The sequence below is a fragment of the Populus nigra genome, chromosome 1 (genome assembly GCF_951802175.1).
Source record: "Populus nigra chromosome 1, ddPopNigr1.1, whole genome shotgun sequence".
Classification (NCBI taxonomy): Eukaryota; Viridiplantae; Streptophyta; class Magnoliopsida; order Malpighiales; family Salicaceae; genus Populus; species Populus nigra.
In genome coordinates, this window is record NC_084852.1 from 11,350,258 (window position 1) to 11,367,532 (window position 17,275).

General features: G+C 33.3%; 2 protein-coding genes across 3 annotated transcripts; both read right to left on the reverse strand.

Moving 5' to 3' along the window:
- Positions 1-679: 679 nt before the first annotated feature.
- On the reverse strand, positions 680-9,478 carry LOC133671399 (ADP-ribosylation factor GTPase-activating protein AGD12-like). Of its 2 annotated transcripts, none has more exons than XM_062092167.1 (10): positions 9,222-9,478; positions 7,495-7,560; positions 7,311-7,401; positions 5,942-6,023; positions 5,676-5,751; positions 3,596-3,759; positions 3,246-3,384; positions 3,056-3,172; positions 2,534-2,629; positions 680-1,231 (listed from the first exon to the last, which is right to left on the reverse strand). In XM_062092167.1, the coding sequence occupies exons 3-10, from the start codon at positions 7,345-7,347 to the stop codon at positions 950-952; spliced, it is 993 nt and encodes a 330-aa protein (XP_061948151.1). In that variant the 5' UTR covers positions 7,348-7,401; positions 7,495-7,560; positions 9,222-9,478; the 3' UTR covers positions 680-949. The 2 variants fall into 2 exon arrangements, with proteins under 2 accessions (XP_061948151.1, XP_061948157.1); XM_062092173.1 differs by lacking the exon at positions 9,222-9,478 and adding an exon at positions 8,661-8,685.
- Positions 9,479-12,838: 3,360 nt separating this feature from the next.
- Positions 12,839-16,869, reverse strand: LOC133668094 (ferredoxin--NADP reductase, root isozyme, chloroplastic-like). Its single transcript, XM_062087842.1, has 5 exons — positions 16,601-16,869; positions 16,429-16,485; positions 14,883-15,215; positions 14,273-14,492; positions 12,839-13,669 (listed from the first exon to the last, which is right to left on the reverse strand). Exons 1-5 carry the CDS (start codon positions 16,625-16,627, stop codon positions 13,170-13,172), a joined length of 1,137 nt encoding a protein of 378 aa, XP_061943826.1. The 5' UTR covers positions 16,628-16,869; the 3' UTR covers positions 12,839-13,169.
- Between the last annotated feature and the right edge of the window lie 406 nt (positions 16,870-17,275).

The window sequence follows — 17,275 nt, forward strand, 5'->3', positions numbered from 1 at the left end:
CATGTGAGGAAACACTATAGCAATCCACAATGTTTTAAAGAAAAAAACTATGAAGCTAAATTCTCAACCAGCTCAATATATAAAAAAAAATCGACAAAGACAATTCTAAAAAAAACACAAAAAAAATAAAAAAATAAAAAAAAAGAAGATAATTTTAGAAAAAAGAAGAAAAAAAAACAAATGAGAAAAAAAACATGTGGGGAAAGTTAAAACTAAATTCTCAATCAGCTCAATATTAAAAAAAAATCAACAAAAATAATTTTGAAAAAAAACATGTGAGAAACACTGTAGCAAAACAAAAACCATGTAGAGAAACATTGTATCAATCTACAGTGTTTTAAAGAAAAAAACTACGAAGCAAAATTCTCAACAGCTCAATATGAAAAATATAAAATCGACAAAGACTATTCTAGAAAAAAAAAAACCATGTAAAAAAACATTGTAGCAATCCATAATGTTTTAATGAAAAAAACTACATAACTAAATTCTTAACCAGTTCAATATTAAAAAAAATTAACAAATAATTTTAAAAAAACACAAACAAAAAAGAATAAATTAAAAAAAATAAAAAGAAAACAATCTTGAGAAAAAAAGAAAAAGATCGTGGTAACCACTATGACAATCGAAAACAATATTGAAATTGATTTTGGTAGAAACCGTAATATATTACAAAAAATGGTGATGAAACTTTAAATTCCATGATATATTACAAAAAATGAATGTGCATGTTCTTTTGTACATGTTGCTCCTCTTATTTCAAAACTTTAAAAATTGTCAAGAGTTAACAACAAACAAGCTATGGCCTCTTACAAGTTAGAAGTAAAACTATCAAAACAAGAGAGGGGGAAACATAAACCAAGGAATAAATCGAAAGAAGTGAACTATATGGTCATTCCATATAATAATATATGGTTTTTATTGAAATGGAAGGGGTGATTAAGACTTCTATTTACTGGTCAAGAGGCATCCACTCCAGTTCTACTTGTAGTTCCCCAGATTCAACATTCTGGAGTTTCAATGAGATCTCCTGTTTCACCTTCCCGTCAACAATGTTTATGATGCTATCATCTACGAGGGCGTTGTCGTTTGATTTCAGCCATTTTCCAATCTGCATATTTCCAAACATTTCTGGATCCCCAAATGCCATTGCTGATGTGATCAATGGCTGGATGTCAATCTCTGCTTCCCCCATTATGTCATCGGCAGAAAATGTGTCATGATCAAAAACGCTCTGCAATGCATAACAAACAAAAGGTAAGGCAAATAGTTGCCATGAGCAAATTAGAATAACCAAGAATTTGTTCATTGACGGATAAAGGTGAAAGGATTCATTTAATGAGCTGTAGCAAATTAGTTTTAGTAACTGCAAATTTATAGCAAAAAAAAAAAAAAACACAAGTATTTGCCTGATTACTCAAGGTGACTATGTAGGTAGTTGTGGTTTATAACGACAACACAAGTATTATGTCCCCCATAGTTTTAAAACCCAAACTGACCCAGCAGGGTGACTCAAGGCCAACGTCTTTTTGTTATCCATAGCGATTTCACTTCAATACAACAGCACAACCACTATTGGACTCTACAACAGCCTTAGTCGCTACATTCTGTCTTTAATCCTAATCACTAATTTCTTCCCCTCTTCAATCTTCGCTTCAATTCAAGCTTCTTCTTCCTAATCCACATGAAGATTTCTAGACTTCAGTTCAAAACCCATCCCTGGGTCACTCCCATGAAAGAATCAAAAGATAAAAAGATTTATAAGAGAAAAAAAATACTGGCGTGGTAAAACTCTAGATGTTGATGGATGTGTGGATGGTTATCTCCAGACATTGATGGTTGTGGCATGGTTGGGGCTGTTGCGTTTTGGGTGGAGAGAGGAAGGGGAAGAAGGCTGCGATGTTATGAGTGGCTGGTGACGGCGTGTTTTATGGAGGCAGATGGTGATTTGATGGGAGAAAGGCAAATCGACAGGAACGTGGATAGGTGGCATGGATGTTTGAGGGTGGTGGAGAGAAGAGATGGTTTGTGGCAGAGTTCTCTTTTCCATTTTTATTTTTTTTTGTATTTGATATGTTGCAGCCTCCAATTTTTTTTACAGGTCAGGAGCTAAATTCTAAAGCGTTCCCCTCTCCTCTTTTGATTTTTTCAATCTAAATTTCCAATAAAACAAACAGATGGCCATTTGGTCAACTGCAACCTGCCCTGCCCCTTATCTGAATTTTTTTAGGTCAACTCGAGTTGATTCTCCTGACCTTCTAGGACTTAAACCAGGTTAATTCCTGGATCGAGTTTTAAAACGATGCTATATTCAATAACTTGCTTATGTATTCAAAATGGATACACGAACACAACCCTTTTAAATACTACATATGGGGGGTCAAATAGACCACAATGGGTTAACTAGGAAATTAGTGGATTTCCATCTCCAAGTTGAAAAAAAAAAAAAAACAGCTAAAGAGCTTTACTCTTGTAGCTTTGGATCCATGACTTCTTCATAAAAATTCGAATGCATAAAAATTATAAACAAACTTACCAACTTTATGGGCCCAAAATCCTGTGGAACAGATAGCATGAGTTCTTCATTCCAGACTGGATTCAAGTTGCTCTTCATCACGGTGGTTTGAGCAGTCTATTAACACAAATCACATTTTATCATTAGTGACTAGCATCAAAATCAAAGCAGCCCCTTCACTTTCTTAATTATAATATAATATTTTACCAATCAAAATTGATCCGTCAGAATGAAGATGTATACAAAACATTTATTTGTCACTTCAATTAAAAAAAAATTATTATGAAACTGCAGTCAAGATTTTACAAAGGTCTACGGGATGGCCAATAAATTGAATGGTATATTGGTATCAACCATTTATCAAATGGTTGTGATTAATATTATCCTTGGTAAAAATAGACAAAAAAGAATCTCTACTTGGCATGGCACCAAAGATCCGCACCTGATTTTACAAATAGAAATTATTATATGAACTTGTCTCAAAGAAGAATTTGGAGAAATAAAAGTGGAAAAAAATAAAATAAAGATACAAATTTCACTAACCTGTTTCCCAAGAGCAACGATCACATAGGGATCACTTGACATCATATCTCTAATAGCTAAATTTGTACCTTTTATAACTTTAACCTTCAATATTCCCATAAACTCTACTATGCCATCCTGTAACAATTTCTCAATGTTATCCAAGTATGAAAGAGAGTATGGAAACAAAAAAGGTAAGCCAAAAATTTACCAAATTCTGTGAGACACTCGGAATTTGAAAACTATCAAAAAGGTTTGTGGATAAACTTGACTTGAGAGAAGAGGAGGAAGTCTTCCCCGATGTGATCCGCAAACTAGGTTTCAAAAATTCTTGAAGCTCATACTTTGACCTGTGAGGAACGGAATAAGATATGCAAACACTATTAACATCCAATCTACGAACATCGGTAACTTTCTAGTGATAACACCATGCTTGATCTAATCTGCAATAAAAGTGACTTAATCTTTCCATATAAGTTTTATACTAGAATGAAAAAAGAAAATTAAAAAAAAAAATGACAGTTTAACAGGGTGAGTGTTTTAAGGCAAATCATTTCTAACCTGATGAACCTCGTACGCTCCTCATTACTGGAATTTGGCCCTGGCTTTGAAACTCCTTCAGGTAAAAAGGCCTCATAAATTGAATTAGCAGACAAGTTTCCTCCAACTTCAATCATGGCATCGATTTCATCATCAGACCATTCATCCAACGTCACGGATAAAACCTGAACAATCCAAATTAATCATGTTCTAAACAAAAGAATCACCTGTTTGAACATGGTAAGATCAGCTATAAGCAAACATACAAACATCAATTGGAATTCATACTGTAAAAAGCAGGCACATACGTACATGAATGTTTTGTGTGGAAAAAAAGACACATAAAAAGTCAATCTTATTTCATTTTGCACACTCAAAATGAGACAAACAATAACAAAACGATAAAAGAAACTTAAAAGGTCAAATATTTACACGACTAATTCATAAGCTTTTGTGACTAATTTAGATTAAACAAAGTGGTTGCTGTCAGAGCCAATGAAACAAAGAAGTCCAACATAAAAAACAAGAGACTAATTAAATACAATAAAGAATATAATTAGGGATCTTATTTTTTCTTCTAGATCGAAACATGCTCCCGGAATCAAACATGGACCGTATTCTGGATAATTCAACCATTCATTTTGTGCTCCTATAATCCAATTGATCTTTCTCTTTTCCTTGGAAAATAACTTCAAATTATAAATCACCAAATGATTGCAATTATGCAAGCCACATGTACTTATTGCAAAAAAAACCATACATGTCATATTTGTTGCATCTTATGATATTTACAAATCACATTAATAAAACATGATAATAATTAAATCCATGGTTTTCTCTATTAATTTTTTCTTGTTTATTCTTTATTATCTTTAAGTTGTTTTAAGAAGAATAAAATCCTCAATCCCATTCCATCAGGAGTGGGTCTTAAGTGAAGCAAGGGATCATTCACCTAGGTTTAGTTTACTTGTAAAGAAATTTCTCAAATTGTAAGACAAATGCGACAAAATAGTGTTCTTAAAATCTTTTGACAAGGAATAGAGAAAGGCTACAATGGGATTAGTATTTGATTGTTATGAAATTTTGATTTTCTATGATTATTCTAGTCTTTTAGTACAATTTAGTAGGTTTTCCTATCCTTATCAGGACTTTGACTATCAAATATTGGTTTTTCACTTTTATTATTTTTTTTGATGTCTATATATAAGCAACCTAGCTAGGCATTCAAGTTATGTATGGTGCTTTGATTCTTCAATAAATTGATTTTCTTGGGAAATTGATTCGTGCTATTTTTTGTTTTCCTCAATTGGTCCTACAATAATTCCAACCTGCCCTCATATCTAATATCTAACAAATTATGTTAATCTAAGAAGGGGATCAGTTGTAATTTTTCCTTTCCTCTAAGATAGGAGCATTCTCTCTTTCCCATTTATGTGAGATCTATCCTTTCAGTTTCCAAGTTTGATTGTCTTTGTTCTTCACTTACAGTCACTAAATTCTAAATAGTTCTCTGTACTTTTTGTTATTCATAATTATCTTTTATTTCCTCTGTTTTGGATTTTTTATCTCTACTTGTTTCACATTGTTTTCTTCATTATCCTCAGTTTATCTTCACTTCTATATCATTGTTTCCAATTCTAGATTCTAATCTAGGGTTATAAATTATACTGCGTCATGGAGGTTGATTTTAATATCATGCTCTCGATCAATGAAATGAATCAGATACAGCATATAAAGATGGGATGTTGAGTGCATCACGTGTATTATCATGAGTTAACTTCTCCTATACTGAGCCATAGTATGCTCTATTGTATGTTGAATTATAATCTAATGAAATTTCTAACCATTTTCTCAAAAAAATAAGGTTCTTTGCTTGATATATTAAATCAAGTGCCTAGTAGAACAACCCTACAAGAAGGTCTAGGATAAAAGGATTATATAGTTTCATTTCAAAACTGAAGCAAGTTCTCGTGTCTATTACCAAATGCAAGTAAATATTGTCGCTCAAATTGCAACGCCTAAACATTTGGACTATACTTCCCTACAACAATTGGTTCCTAACATTGAGAAAATAAAATTAGAGGCAATATGGAATAGTTACCTTCGAGATATGTGTACCAAGACTTCTGTGCACACCACAGCATTTTAAGCATATGAAAACCCCAATATTTGCTGATCTGGAGGAAAGAGAGTTACCAGATTTCTTAAAAGCACGGGGTCAAAAAATAAAATAACCAACCTCAACATGACTTCAATTTAAACATATGCACAAAATATAACTTTTCAGATTGCTAATAAGAAGTGTGCATTTAAGCTCTGTTAATATGCATATTCACAGCCACAAGGCATTAACATTATTCAACTTACGCCCATTTTGGATCCGGAGCACCACAATCAGCGCAAAAGCGATTATCACTTTGGAGCAATAGATCTTTTAATCTTCTTTTACCTTTGCAAAAAAACAACAAAAAGTAGTGATCAAATATATAGAATAGATAAGAAGATCTTTATAACACGATCAAACAAATTGATGCTGAAAATGGGAAAGGTGGGAAGCATAGATGGAATGGGAGGTATTACAGTCATTAAAAAATGATAAAAGGTTGGCTACTTATTTGCAGAAGATACAACAAAAGGCATCAAATCATACATACTTATTGATCCAGCAAAAAGCAAAGTGTCCAAGTTCCAACAGAAAACAAAGAAAATACATGGTGTAATTGATTTATCTTATTTCATTAACAAAAGTAGGGAGAATGGTGAAAAAAATAAAGGAATAGAAGCATTGTGAACAATCTGGGAGTACTTCCATTCCTCCTCTAATCATTCCTCACATCTAACAACAGTTTGGTGTTACTTTCACATCATACACTAAAGATTTTCAACCAGTAGCATGATTGCACAATTGTTACAAGCTAAAGAAACACCAACATGATTTTCATTCTATGAAGCAATGTGGTTTGTAGAATAAATGCAACTTGTCAGTCTCAATAAAAATGAATGTCAAGAAGAGATACCCATGAGAAATCTACGTGGTACATTTCAGTTAACCAATAGAGAGGGCAGTCCATTATTGTTCAAGCAATCGTCAAGTTTCTTCAACATAGCAAAATGATGAAACTCTTAATCATTAGTTACTATACAAGTTTCTAGAAAGGGATTTATCAGAAAGAAAATCCATCATAGTACTTCAGTTCTGCTATCTTACCAAAATAAAGCCAATACTCCATATCATGTCTAAACATATCACAAGTCAAACTGATTTGCATTAGGAGTGAATAAAATTCTAAATTTCAGATTCAAAAGCAAAGATTTTCGATATCCATGGTAAGACTACATTCTTAAAGTTGAGCATTTTACAATTAAGCAATGTTGCTTCATATAATGATACTCAAAACAACACCAACTAATATAGACTTCATGGTATGATTGGTCACTTTGACATCCATCGATTTTCCACAAAGAATTATTTAAGTTCCCTATGTCTGAGAAAGTTCCATTTTTTTCCTTGTAGAGAATCTAAATCAACAAGGAATAATGGAACAATCCACTTTCACATGATGATAAACCTCTATGCAAAAGCTTAGCAAGGGAAAAATCCCTAAATTTGTTCCTTCCATCTTCTTCATAAACAATTCAGGGCTGCTGCAGAAACCTTTAACATTAAAAGACATTCAAATTACAATAGCAAACCTGTTGACTATTCTTATGCTTTATTGCTACTTCCCCAGCATACCTGAGGCAACCTGCTGAAGCTCTGACAAACGGCTCATTGCTTTGCTAATAACAAAAAATCATTCAACAAAATCCTGTCTCCACCAAGTTATCTGCACAAAATGACCAAAATGAAAGGAACCCAGTTCAGCAACAATAATAGAAAACTAAAATATTTGGTAAAAAAAAATACTAATTCCTTTTACCTTTTCCCAATTTTTAGAAAACATAAAGCCATCCCAGGATTTGTGCTTGGCAACTGGCAAAAGCAACTGTATAGCCAAGGCATAGAGAAGAGGGGGGAAATCAAAAACTAAAGTAGATGCTGTCCAAACCAGAACTATTGACCCACCACAAATACCATATAATAAAATACAAAGATGGTCAAAGTGTCCAACAAAATAATTACAGCCAATTTTCCAAAGACCCCTCGTGACACAACAAGTGTCCAAAACAAATAGATAATAGAGACACACCTAGCAGCCTTGACAACTAAAAAATTAGAGCAGCTTTTCTGGTAGAAGTAGAAAAGGGAGAGAAGAAAATCAGTTGGGTGCTCTTCCACAAGGAGGTCCTAAGGTGTGGCTGGTGCGCCACTGAAAAGAAAATAAGCAAGTTTAGGTTCTTGGTGCAGATGGATGCTATGGACAAAGAGGAAAGAGATACTTGTATCGTTTGTGGAGGCTCCCATGCAAAGGTCCCATGACACCTATGAATAAAACAAATGCAGCTTGACATTACAGAACCTAGATATCGCAACTCAAAACACAGAAAAATTCAAAGCTCTTGGGTAAAACTCAGTTAGTAGGTTCATCTATTTTGATTGAATTTGTGAGCATCCAACTGTAGCCATTTGAAGACCAACTAGTTATCCAGTGAACTAGTTATCTAATGAACTGTAAGCAGAGTGGTTTTGACCTCCATGATGAAGCATGTAGAATGCCCTCTAGCAGTGCTACAAGCCCACGAACCTGAGCAGGCATCAACATGTATTAATGCCAGAGCAGCTTCAGCTACTCACAAAATGCTAGGCCACTAACACTTTCTAATGCTGTATCTCCAACAATCACCACCTCTTAGGTATTGTCACCAATCGCCTGTTATATCCTCACAAAATGAAAAGCAATGTCTAGCACTGTTTTCTTAGTTCTATGCTAGCATTGTTATTTGCTTGAATTATCTAAAGATTCAATAACAGAGAAATGATAAAAGTTTAAGCTTTGCATTGAATCGGATAAATAGCCTGTTTATGGTCAATAATTCAATACCACAAATAACAATATTTAAGCTATCAAATCTACTCGTCATTGAAAATAGAATAGTATAATCCAAAAACTGATTCCTGACACAATCATCAAATTTCTTATTTCACCTTGTATTCATCATTAAATCCAATCTGAACTATAAAACTGTAGACTTCCATGTAGAGGATCATCCAGCAGGAGGACGATACAGGAAATCTATGAAATGCCAAACATCAGCAACAAAACGCCCTGACTAGCCACGTGATCTGCCTTGCCTTATTAGTATGCTACTGTTAAGCACGCCTATATCACCGCCCCCCGCCCCCATTAAAGATGACATGATTGGCCCTACTAAAAAAATGAAAAAACTAGATAGAATTCAACCTAAATTAGAATTCCAAAACCAAACCAACACATAGAAACCACCGATCCTAATGTCTCGAAAACAAAAATTACAAATAATAATAACAGCATGACAGACCCAATGAACACTTCAAAAATTCAAAAAAGAATCATAATAACACCGAACATAAAAGTAGCTCAACGATCTGTTTGGATGCTGAGAAAACGCAGGAAAATAGGAAAAAGAAAAATATAAGAGAGATGGAGATGGTGGTTTGCGAGATTCCACGATTTACTAGAGAAACAAACAGATGGTAAGTATAAGAAGATGAAGAAGAAGGTCTCACCTTGCGACAAGGATGGATAGTACCGTAGAGAACGTTTATGACTCGGAAAATCTCTGCAACTGCTCGTTGTACAGAATGTTTTTCTTTTTTTAATTCAAGTTTTAAGTAAAACTGGAATTGGAGATTACAGTCAGAGAGAGAGAATTGGAATGATCTATATACAAATATATTGAATGACAGAAATCTGAAATTTGATTCAATTATTAATATTGGTGAGAGTAATAAGATTTAATTGTTTAATTGTTTAAAACGCAATATAAGAGTTGAATGAGAGAGTTGTTGCGTCGTTTTTATAGTGATTTTTATTTAAAATATATTAAAAAAATATTTTTAATGTTAATAATTGAAAACAATTAAAATATAAAAAAATATATTTTTTAGCCAACTGTTTAGACCGTGTAATTAAGCACTATGTTAAAATGAACTTTACATAACTTGTCACCTAATAAGCACGTCAGAATCTTCCACGTGTTTGTATCCAGTACTTTGTTATCATCAGTTTTTCCGATAATGAGGGGGTATTTAATCTTTTCTAAGTTACGTTTTGGTTTGTATTTTGAAATACAACAATAAATATAGAAAATATAGAAATTTATTTAGTTAAAAAAAGATAAATAGAAAAATAAAATATTAATTTATTTTTAAAATAGTTTTCATGTGAATTTTTATATTATTAAACTAGAAAATATAATGAAATATTTTGTTTTTGTTTTTTTGTTAATTAAATACTAACTTATAATATGTATTAGTATTTCTCAAATATATCTAAAATTAATTTAGGATATAACTAATCAATTTACAAGGCTTTACGGGTTGGATAAAAAAAAATCTAACATAAATAAATAAATGAATGCGTAAGAATTGTTAATGTCACACGTGTGCGACAATCATTCTTTCGAGTCGAGATTTTTTTTATAATGAAGAAAAAAATAAAAAAATTCTTGTTTGATATTAGGAAAAAGAAAAAGAAGAAAGGAGTCACTATCTAGTATTTTGGTAATTAAAAACCCTAACTGGTCTTAAAATCTAAATAAAGGGACTAGATATGTATAAACAAAAAGTATTACTCTTAATACACATTACATAATGTACGCTGCATTATTTATTTGTCTGATATAAACTAAGATATTGTTGTGTTTTTTAACTGTTAGTATATCTAAGGTTTAAAAAAAGTCATTATCGATAAAGAAGTCGTTATCTTATCTAGTTAAAGCCTAAACGCTCTAGAGTAAAAAAAAATATTTTTTTAATATTAAAAATACATTTTACGTATAAGTTTGTAATCCTTGATATTGAAACTAACAAAATAATGTTTTTTTGTATTTTTAAAACATAAGCCAAGTTCTCATTAATTTAATAAATTGATTATTAAATCCAAATATTAAATACGTGAGGGTACAAAAAAGTGAAAAATTTAAAATTAATTGCAAAATGATTTTTTTAAAATTAAAAATTTATCAAAAACTGGACGAAGACCGTGTTTAGTAAGACACAAATAAAATATTTTTATCAATGCTATTTTAACCACGATATCAATTCAAAATAAATTATCATTCATCAACTCAAAACCAAAAAACACCAACCATCCACACAAATTTTATTAATTTCACATACTTCATTTAAAATTCATGTCAGTCCAAATAAATTAAAATAAATCCAAACATAACTCTTGCACCAACATAATGTTCAAAAAAATAATATCAATCCAAAAAATAATCTCACAATTTAACACAATAACCACCAATTTCAAACTAAAAAAAAAAATCAAATCAAATTAATAGTATCCAAACAGTCCAAGTATTATAGAAAATAATAAGCATTCTGTTATAAAATTTCACAATTTTATAGCAATGGGTCAAAAAAAAATATTTGAGTTTATAAATCGACATTGTGAGGCGTTTGAAATGCTCAGGATATACCTAAATCAATTGGAATTTCATATCATAGAATTTAATATAAGATGTATATTGAATATTTTATATTTTTGCACCTAATATAAAGATAAAAAAAAAGAAGTAAATCTCTAATATGAGATAAATCCTTATAAATGTCATTTTGTTAGTGTATATGTTTTATAGCTAATTAATTGGTTACACATGATATTGACTTTATTTATGTAAAAATATTTAATTTTTAATAAAAGCTTATTCATTTTTAATATTCATGAAATATTTGATTAATGAATCTAGAGTGAAGATAAAGTGTTTGGGACAAAAGTATTTTGCAAAGAAAATTATAAAGTTGTTATAATTATGAGAAACTTATTGCATCAAGTGTTGTTCTTAAATATTTCTAGTTAATGTTCTATTAACATTAAACATTAATCCGAGTTGTTGATACTGACACATTTTATTTTTTTTGTTTTATGAAAAGAATCAATTATTTTCATAAGTTAAGGTATAAGAGATACATATGTACGTGCTTATCAGATGATATGTATACTGAACTGACCAGCATGAAAATTACATATAAAGAGATCATTTGTAACCATGAAAAGGCTTATATGATTGTTGTATAAAAAATCTTTGGACTTCAGATGATTAAGTTATCTTATATAGAGAATAATATACTAATTTTGCTATACATTATCCAAATCAATGGTAGCAAATAAACAAATATTAGTAATAAAATAAATCATATATAAAAGTATTTAAACGATCAAAATAAAAATTATCATCTTAATTTAACTTTTTTTAAAAAAACTGAATTTTATCCAACCTACCCGCACCCCTAACTAGGGATTTATCTTCTGATTCTACCGCTTGCTAGGATTGAACAATATGAGGTGGAAGTAAGGAATGGGTTACATCAACCAACCAGACGGGGTGAACTCTATTCCACCTTCCTTCCGTAATTATCCTTTTTCCTTTCCATTCCAAACACACAATAAGCATTAATGTCACTATCTCCCACCTGACCTCCCAATAATTTCAAAAAAGAAAACAAAAAAAACGATAAAAGGGAAGCAAAGTGTTTGTTGGGCTTAGGTACTAGATGGATTTGACTGATAGCTTTGATGAACACAAACATTTATAAACTTAGAGCTTATTTCTTTTTATATTTTAATAGTATTTTTTTATTTTAAATTATTTTTACAAAAACAACTACTATCACATTATATCCCCTAAACTCACATTCTCATATCCCCTAAACTTACAATTCAAGTAAACATGCAGCTCTTTCATCCATTAATTATCCCAAAAATACAAAAAAAGAACGCATTTCTCTATAACCCCCCAAGTTAGAGCGTGTTTGGCAGTGTGGTTGCGGGTGCTTTTCAAATAACTTTTCGTGCCAAAATACATGCCAACGATGTTTTTTTATTTTTTAAAAATCATTTTTGACATCAGCACATCAAAACGATCCAAAACGTACAAACTATATTAAATTTTATCAAAAAAAAAAACAAAAAATTTTCAAATTTTTTGAGAACGCGGCCGCAGCCGCGTTCCCGGTGCCTTAGTGCTTTAGGTTTCATAGCGTCTTCTTCAGAACCGGGGGGGGGGGGGGGGGCGTGAACACATTTTTCTGGGCGAGGATGAGAGGGTAAAACAAAAGTAAAATGCTTGAAAAAGAGAAGCCATGGAGCCCCTATGGGCCGGAACACCAGAGAGTCCTTGGATTCCAAACCAAGCCAGTGCCTTTATATAATCGTTACGAGTTTATGACAGATGCTGCCCTTTCAGCCACTACAAGCGACAGACTTCACCTCCACGGTTGATACTTGACACAGCAAAAGACAACTTGCGTTGAGAGGATACAAGAATCATTTATCAATACCAAACAAAAGGTTTCTAATTTGTTTTAATCCATTTGATTATTTAACAGCACAGATGAATGGTTTCAGCTAATCAAGTTCATGTGATGCTGACCAACAACAGAAAAATGCCACATTACCTAACAGGACCACACTGCTGCTGCTGTCTCGACGCTCATCAATATGCAATATCAGTACACTTCAACATGCCATTGTTTTTTCTTTTTAAGCTGTGAGAGCTTTTCATCCCACTTCTCTCCTCTCTGTTCCGCAACTTTCTTCAGCGTATCTTGGATCCCAGGCATCATTCCTTTGAGTCCACAGAAGTATATGTGGGCTCCATCATCCAAGCGTTTGAAGATCTCATCACTGTATTCCTCAATCTTATCCTGCACGTACATCTTGCCTCCACTCTTGTTCTTTTGTTCTCTACTGAGTGCCTTGTCGTACCGGAAATGGTCTGGGTTATCCTGAAGATATTTGGCAAATTCCTCATCATAGAGGAGACTGTCATTGTTGGCAACCCCAAGGAAAAGCCACGCAAGACCACCAAACTTGTATGTTGGGACAGCCTCCATAAACATGCGCCGGAGATAACCTCTAAATGGAGCTACACCAGTGCCCGTAGCAATCATTATGTGGGTGGCATTTGGGTCATCCTCAGGTAAAAGCATTATCTTGCCAGAAGGTCCTGCCAAAGATGTTCTAGGACAGTTAATGGCTAATAAATCATCATGTGATGAAAATTATATCCACTAGCCCATTCCAAGAAGCACCCGAGACAATCCTAACAACATTTCATGTGTTTTACCAGCAATTTGGAGACTAAGAGATTGTTTGGCATGAGTTATAAATTGCGCAAAGTCATGACAAAAAAATTACTTTAAGCCAAATGCTTTTAAATTGAATGGTATATTTGATAACAGTGTCATACTAATAGTTTAAAACAAGACTTTGATTTAAATCTAAAAGTAGCTCATGAATCAATCAACCTTGAGAAAAAAGTCAACAATCAAAAGGTTATTTTTTTTTTTGCTTAAAGCAATATTTTAACTTAAAATCTAAAAATAATTTAGGAATTTCAGTTAAAATGATTATGATTTTGCTTTAGTCAAGTCAAAAAACAACTGAATCGTTTGTTGTCTAATAACAAAATATCAATAATTAAGCATCAAAACAAGAAACCAGAGCATCCTTGGTTAGCTAGAACTAAGGAAATAAACAAATAAATAAATGACACAACAAAAAATAACAAGTTTCTCAGAGTCTTTCCACCAAATTAGCAGGGCCATACCAGTGATCTGAACTTTGTCTCCAGGCTTTGAGTTGCAGAGGAAATTGCTGCACACTCCACTCTTCGAAGGATCCTCCTTTCCAGTCTCAGGGTCATAATAGACAGCACGGCGGACACATAAACTAGCAGTCTTGCCGTCAAAAGAATCTCCATACCTGGTAGATGCTATTGAATATAGACGTACATTGTGGGGGGCCCCTGGTTTCTTCGGGTTTTCACCCTATGATGCAAAGAGACAAATTACATTAGTTAAATAGAAGCATTATTACCAAAGTATTACAAAAAAAGATGAACAAAATGTTGACTTTAATGCAAAATCTAGAGTCCCACTCTTCAATTAGACTGGATTGAGTAGATCAGGATCTGCTAGATTTTAACTATATCAACGTGGAACTAAAGGTTAACAGCATGCTCAGACTAAAATGACTGGGATGACAATGCTTACTAGAACAGCATGCATGCTCTAGCACTTCAATGCAATCTTCAACATGCCCAATCCCCACCCAAAACCATCACCACCACCAAAAAGACAGGCAGAAGTCACCAATTTAATGCAAACTATATACATAATGATAGCAGGCCTAGTAGATTGATAAATAACATGACTTACAGGGGGTATTACGCCATAACTCTGTCCTTCCCAGTAGGGAACATTACCACCATGATCAATCACTACATGGCAAGTCTCTCCAGGAGCGTTTGGGCCAACAATCCTCTCTACAGAGACAATTGTTGCTGTGTAAGGTTCCTTGGGCTTGTATGTATTCAATGGGGGTTCCTTGGCATCTTCAAGTCCTAAAGGTGAAACTGCAACCTTAGATCTACTGGCTTGTTGCACAGACATGCATACCAACAATCGTTTTTTCAACCCAGTATTCCTTGATTTCAAATCCAAAGATGAGGCAGGGTGCCATGATTTATCACCAAAGCTTATATTTTGAATCTGCAACAAAATCATGGGCAACTTCCTTGAGATCTAATTAGCATGCACACACACACATTTACATGAATGCAAAGCACATGGATGGCAGACACATGTACACACATACACAAACACATAATGAAAATTGGAGCAGATTGAAACGCTTAAACAGGGATAATTGTCCAAATCAGATTAGTGCCTCATCATGTAGAGATTACTTATTGGATAAAAAGAAAATTGGCTCAATCACCAGTACAAGATCTATTAAATTAGGATATAATTTTAACCAGTCATATAGCTTAGCAGCTTGCATGTGCAAAAACATATGGAATGACCGGCAACTTCACTTAATGGAAGACTGTGGTAACTAGCAGGGCTGCAGTAACTACTAACAAAGTGCAGAAGCATTTAACAAAATGCAATGTTTAAATTGGATAACAGGATTGCTGCAAGCTGTACCTGTACTCAATAAGCTAAAGAAACTTCAGGTTGATCTTTGGATCATTCACCTTCAGTTTAGACATGGGAATGTTTTTCGTCTCAAACAAAAGAGTTCTCTCTTGATTAAAAGGACAATTATTTCACTTGCAAGCATATTTGGGGGCGGAGAAACAGGTCGACACCCTAAGTAACCTATGCATGAATGAACTAGCACATGCAAGCATTTCTTCTTCGGGAACAACTTAATAGCAAGCTCAAAATTAAAGAGCACAAAATCAGTTTCATGTCATTTCTCCTTTTTTTTTTTAATTTCTTATCAACTATGAACTTATGCAGCCACCATTAAGTGTCTTATTCAGCAATCTATTTTCCAGCATTTGAAAGATGACCATACTCTTCTTCTCCATCTATAATAGCAATAAAGATCATGATCCACAAACTTGGAATATCAACCTCTTTCCACATTTCATAACCCTTCAAATATCAAATCCATTTTTAACGTAATTGTAACTTGTAAGTGACCCATCCTCATCAGTTATCAAAGAAAATGTTCAACTCAAACAGAAATTTCCTTTTATTTTTATTTTTATTTTTTGGACATGAACAAGCATACAAACAGCAGATTTTCTCTATGTAAGTCCCATTAAAAAACAGGGCAGCCCAATAACAAAGTCTTAATAACTTTTAAAAACGAAAAATTTGCCCTCGTCTTGCTAAGAGGAAAGGTTGAAGGAAACCAAACAGACCCTTTAATAATCTCCTTCCATGATCATGAAACAAGATTTAAAATTACCTTAAAAGCAGATCTCCTTAGGGTGGTATCGCTCCCAGCAGGAACAGCAAAGGAAACCTGCAGCGACAAAATAAAAAAGAAAAAGAAAAAGAACGATCAATCTCAAATACAAAAGATGAGGCAACAGTTAAAAAAAGAAAAGGAGATCCCAAAGGGTATGGCGTTTTGGAACCTGAGAAAGTGCAGCCAAATGAGCCATGATGAGCAGCAGATGATGAGATTAATTGAGCGAGAAAGACAGAGAGATTAAGAGAGTGATTAGTGAGGTCTTGGAAATGTTTCTTATACTATGATGCATGTGAAGAAGAGTTGATGGTTGACTGAGGAGGCAGGTTTATGAGTGAGAGTGATCCTTTGGAGGGTAGCAAGGGGCGGGGCGGGACGGGGGGCAGCCTCTTTGCCTCTTGCCTCTCTCTTTCCACCCTCTCGGCTCTCCCTGGCTGCTGGTGCTTAATTAATGTACTTTTTATTCCCCTATATTTTTTTTATTTACTCTTTAGATTAAGATTAAAAAAACACTTGTGATTAACAATTTAGATTTTTCAATCCATCTATGTTTTATTTCCTTCCCGTTCCATATAAGTGCCGTTATTTATTTATTTCCAATTTAATGATTTTATTTAAACTTTTGAGGGTTGGAACCTTATTGAGCATGATATCTTCTTCTTCTTCTTCTTGATTAAGTTTCTAGTTTATCCCTCGTGAAGTCATGAAAACTTTGACCTGGACATGGATATTTTCTTGGTTGGTACACCAGGCTCTGAATTTTTTCTTGGTTCCTTGATGTTTTGCAAAACAAGTTCCATGGTGATATGCTTGGGCTACCCTTTCTTCTCCCTAACTAGCC

Coding starts and splice junctions, on each gene's coding strand:
- LOC133668094 (XM_062087842.1), bottom strand. CDS start 16,627: ATGGCTCATTTGGCTGCACTTTCTCAG. Junction 16,486..16,600: donor ATTTGGCTGCACTTTCTCAG/GTTCCAAAACGC, acceptor TTGTCGCTGCAG/GTTTCCTTTGCTGTTCCTGC. Junction 14,493..14,882: donor GTTATGGCGTAATACCCCCT/GTAAGTCATGTT, acceptor TTTGCATCATAG/GGTGAAAACCCGAAGAAACC.
- LOC133671399 (XM_062092167.1), bottom strand. CDS start 7,347: ATGAGCCGTTTGTCAGAGCTTCAGCAGGTTGCCTCAG. Junction 6,024..7,310: donor GCTTCAGCAGGTTGCCTCAG/GTATGCTGGGGA, acceptor TTTTTTGCAAAG/GTAAAAGAAGATTAAAAGAT. Junction 3,760..5,675: donor TTGGTACACATATCTCGAAG/GTAACTATTCCA, acceptor TGGATTGTTCAG/GTTTTATCCGTGACGTTGGA.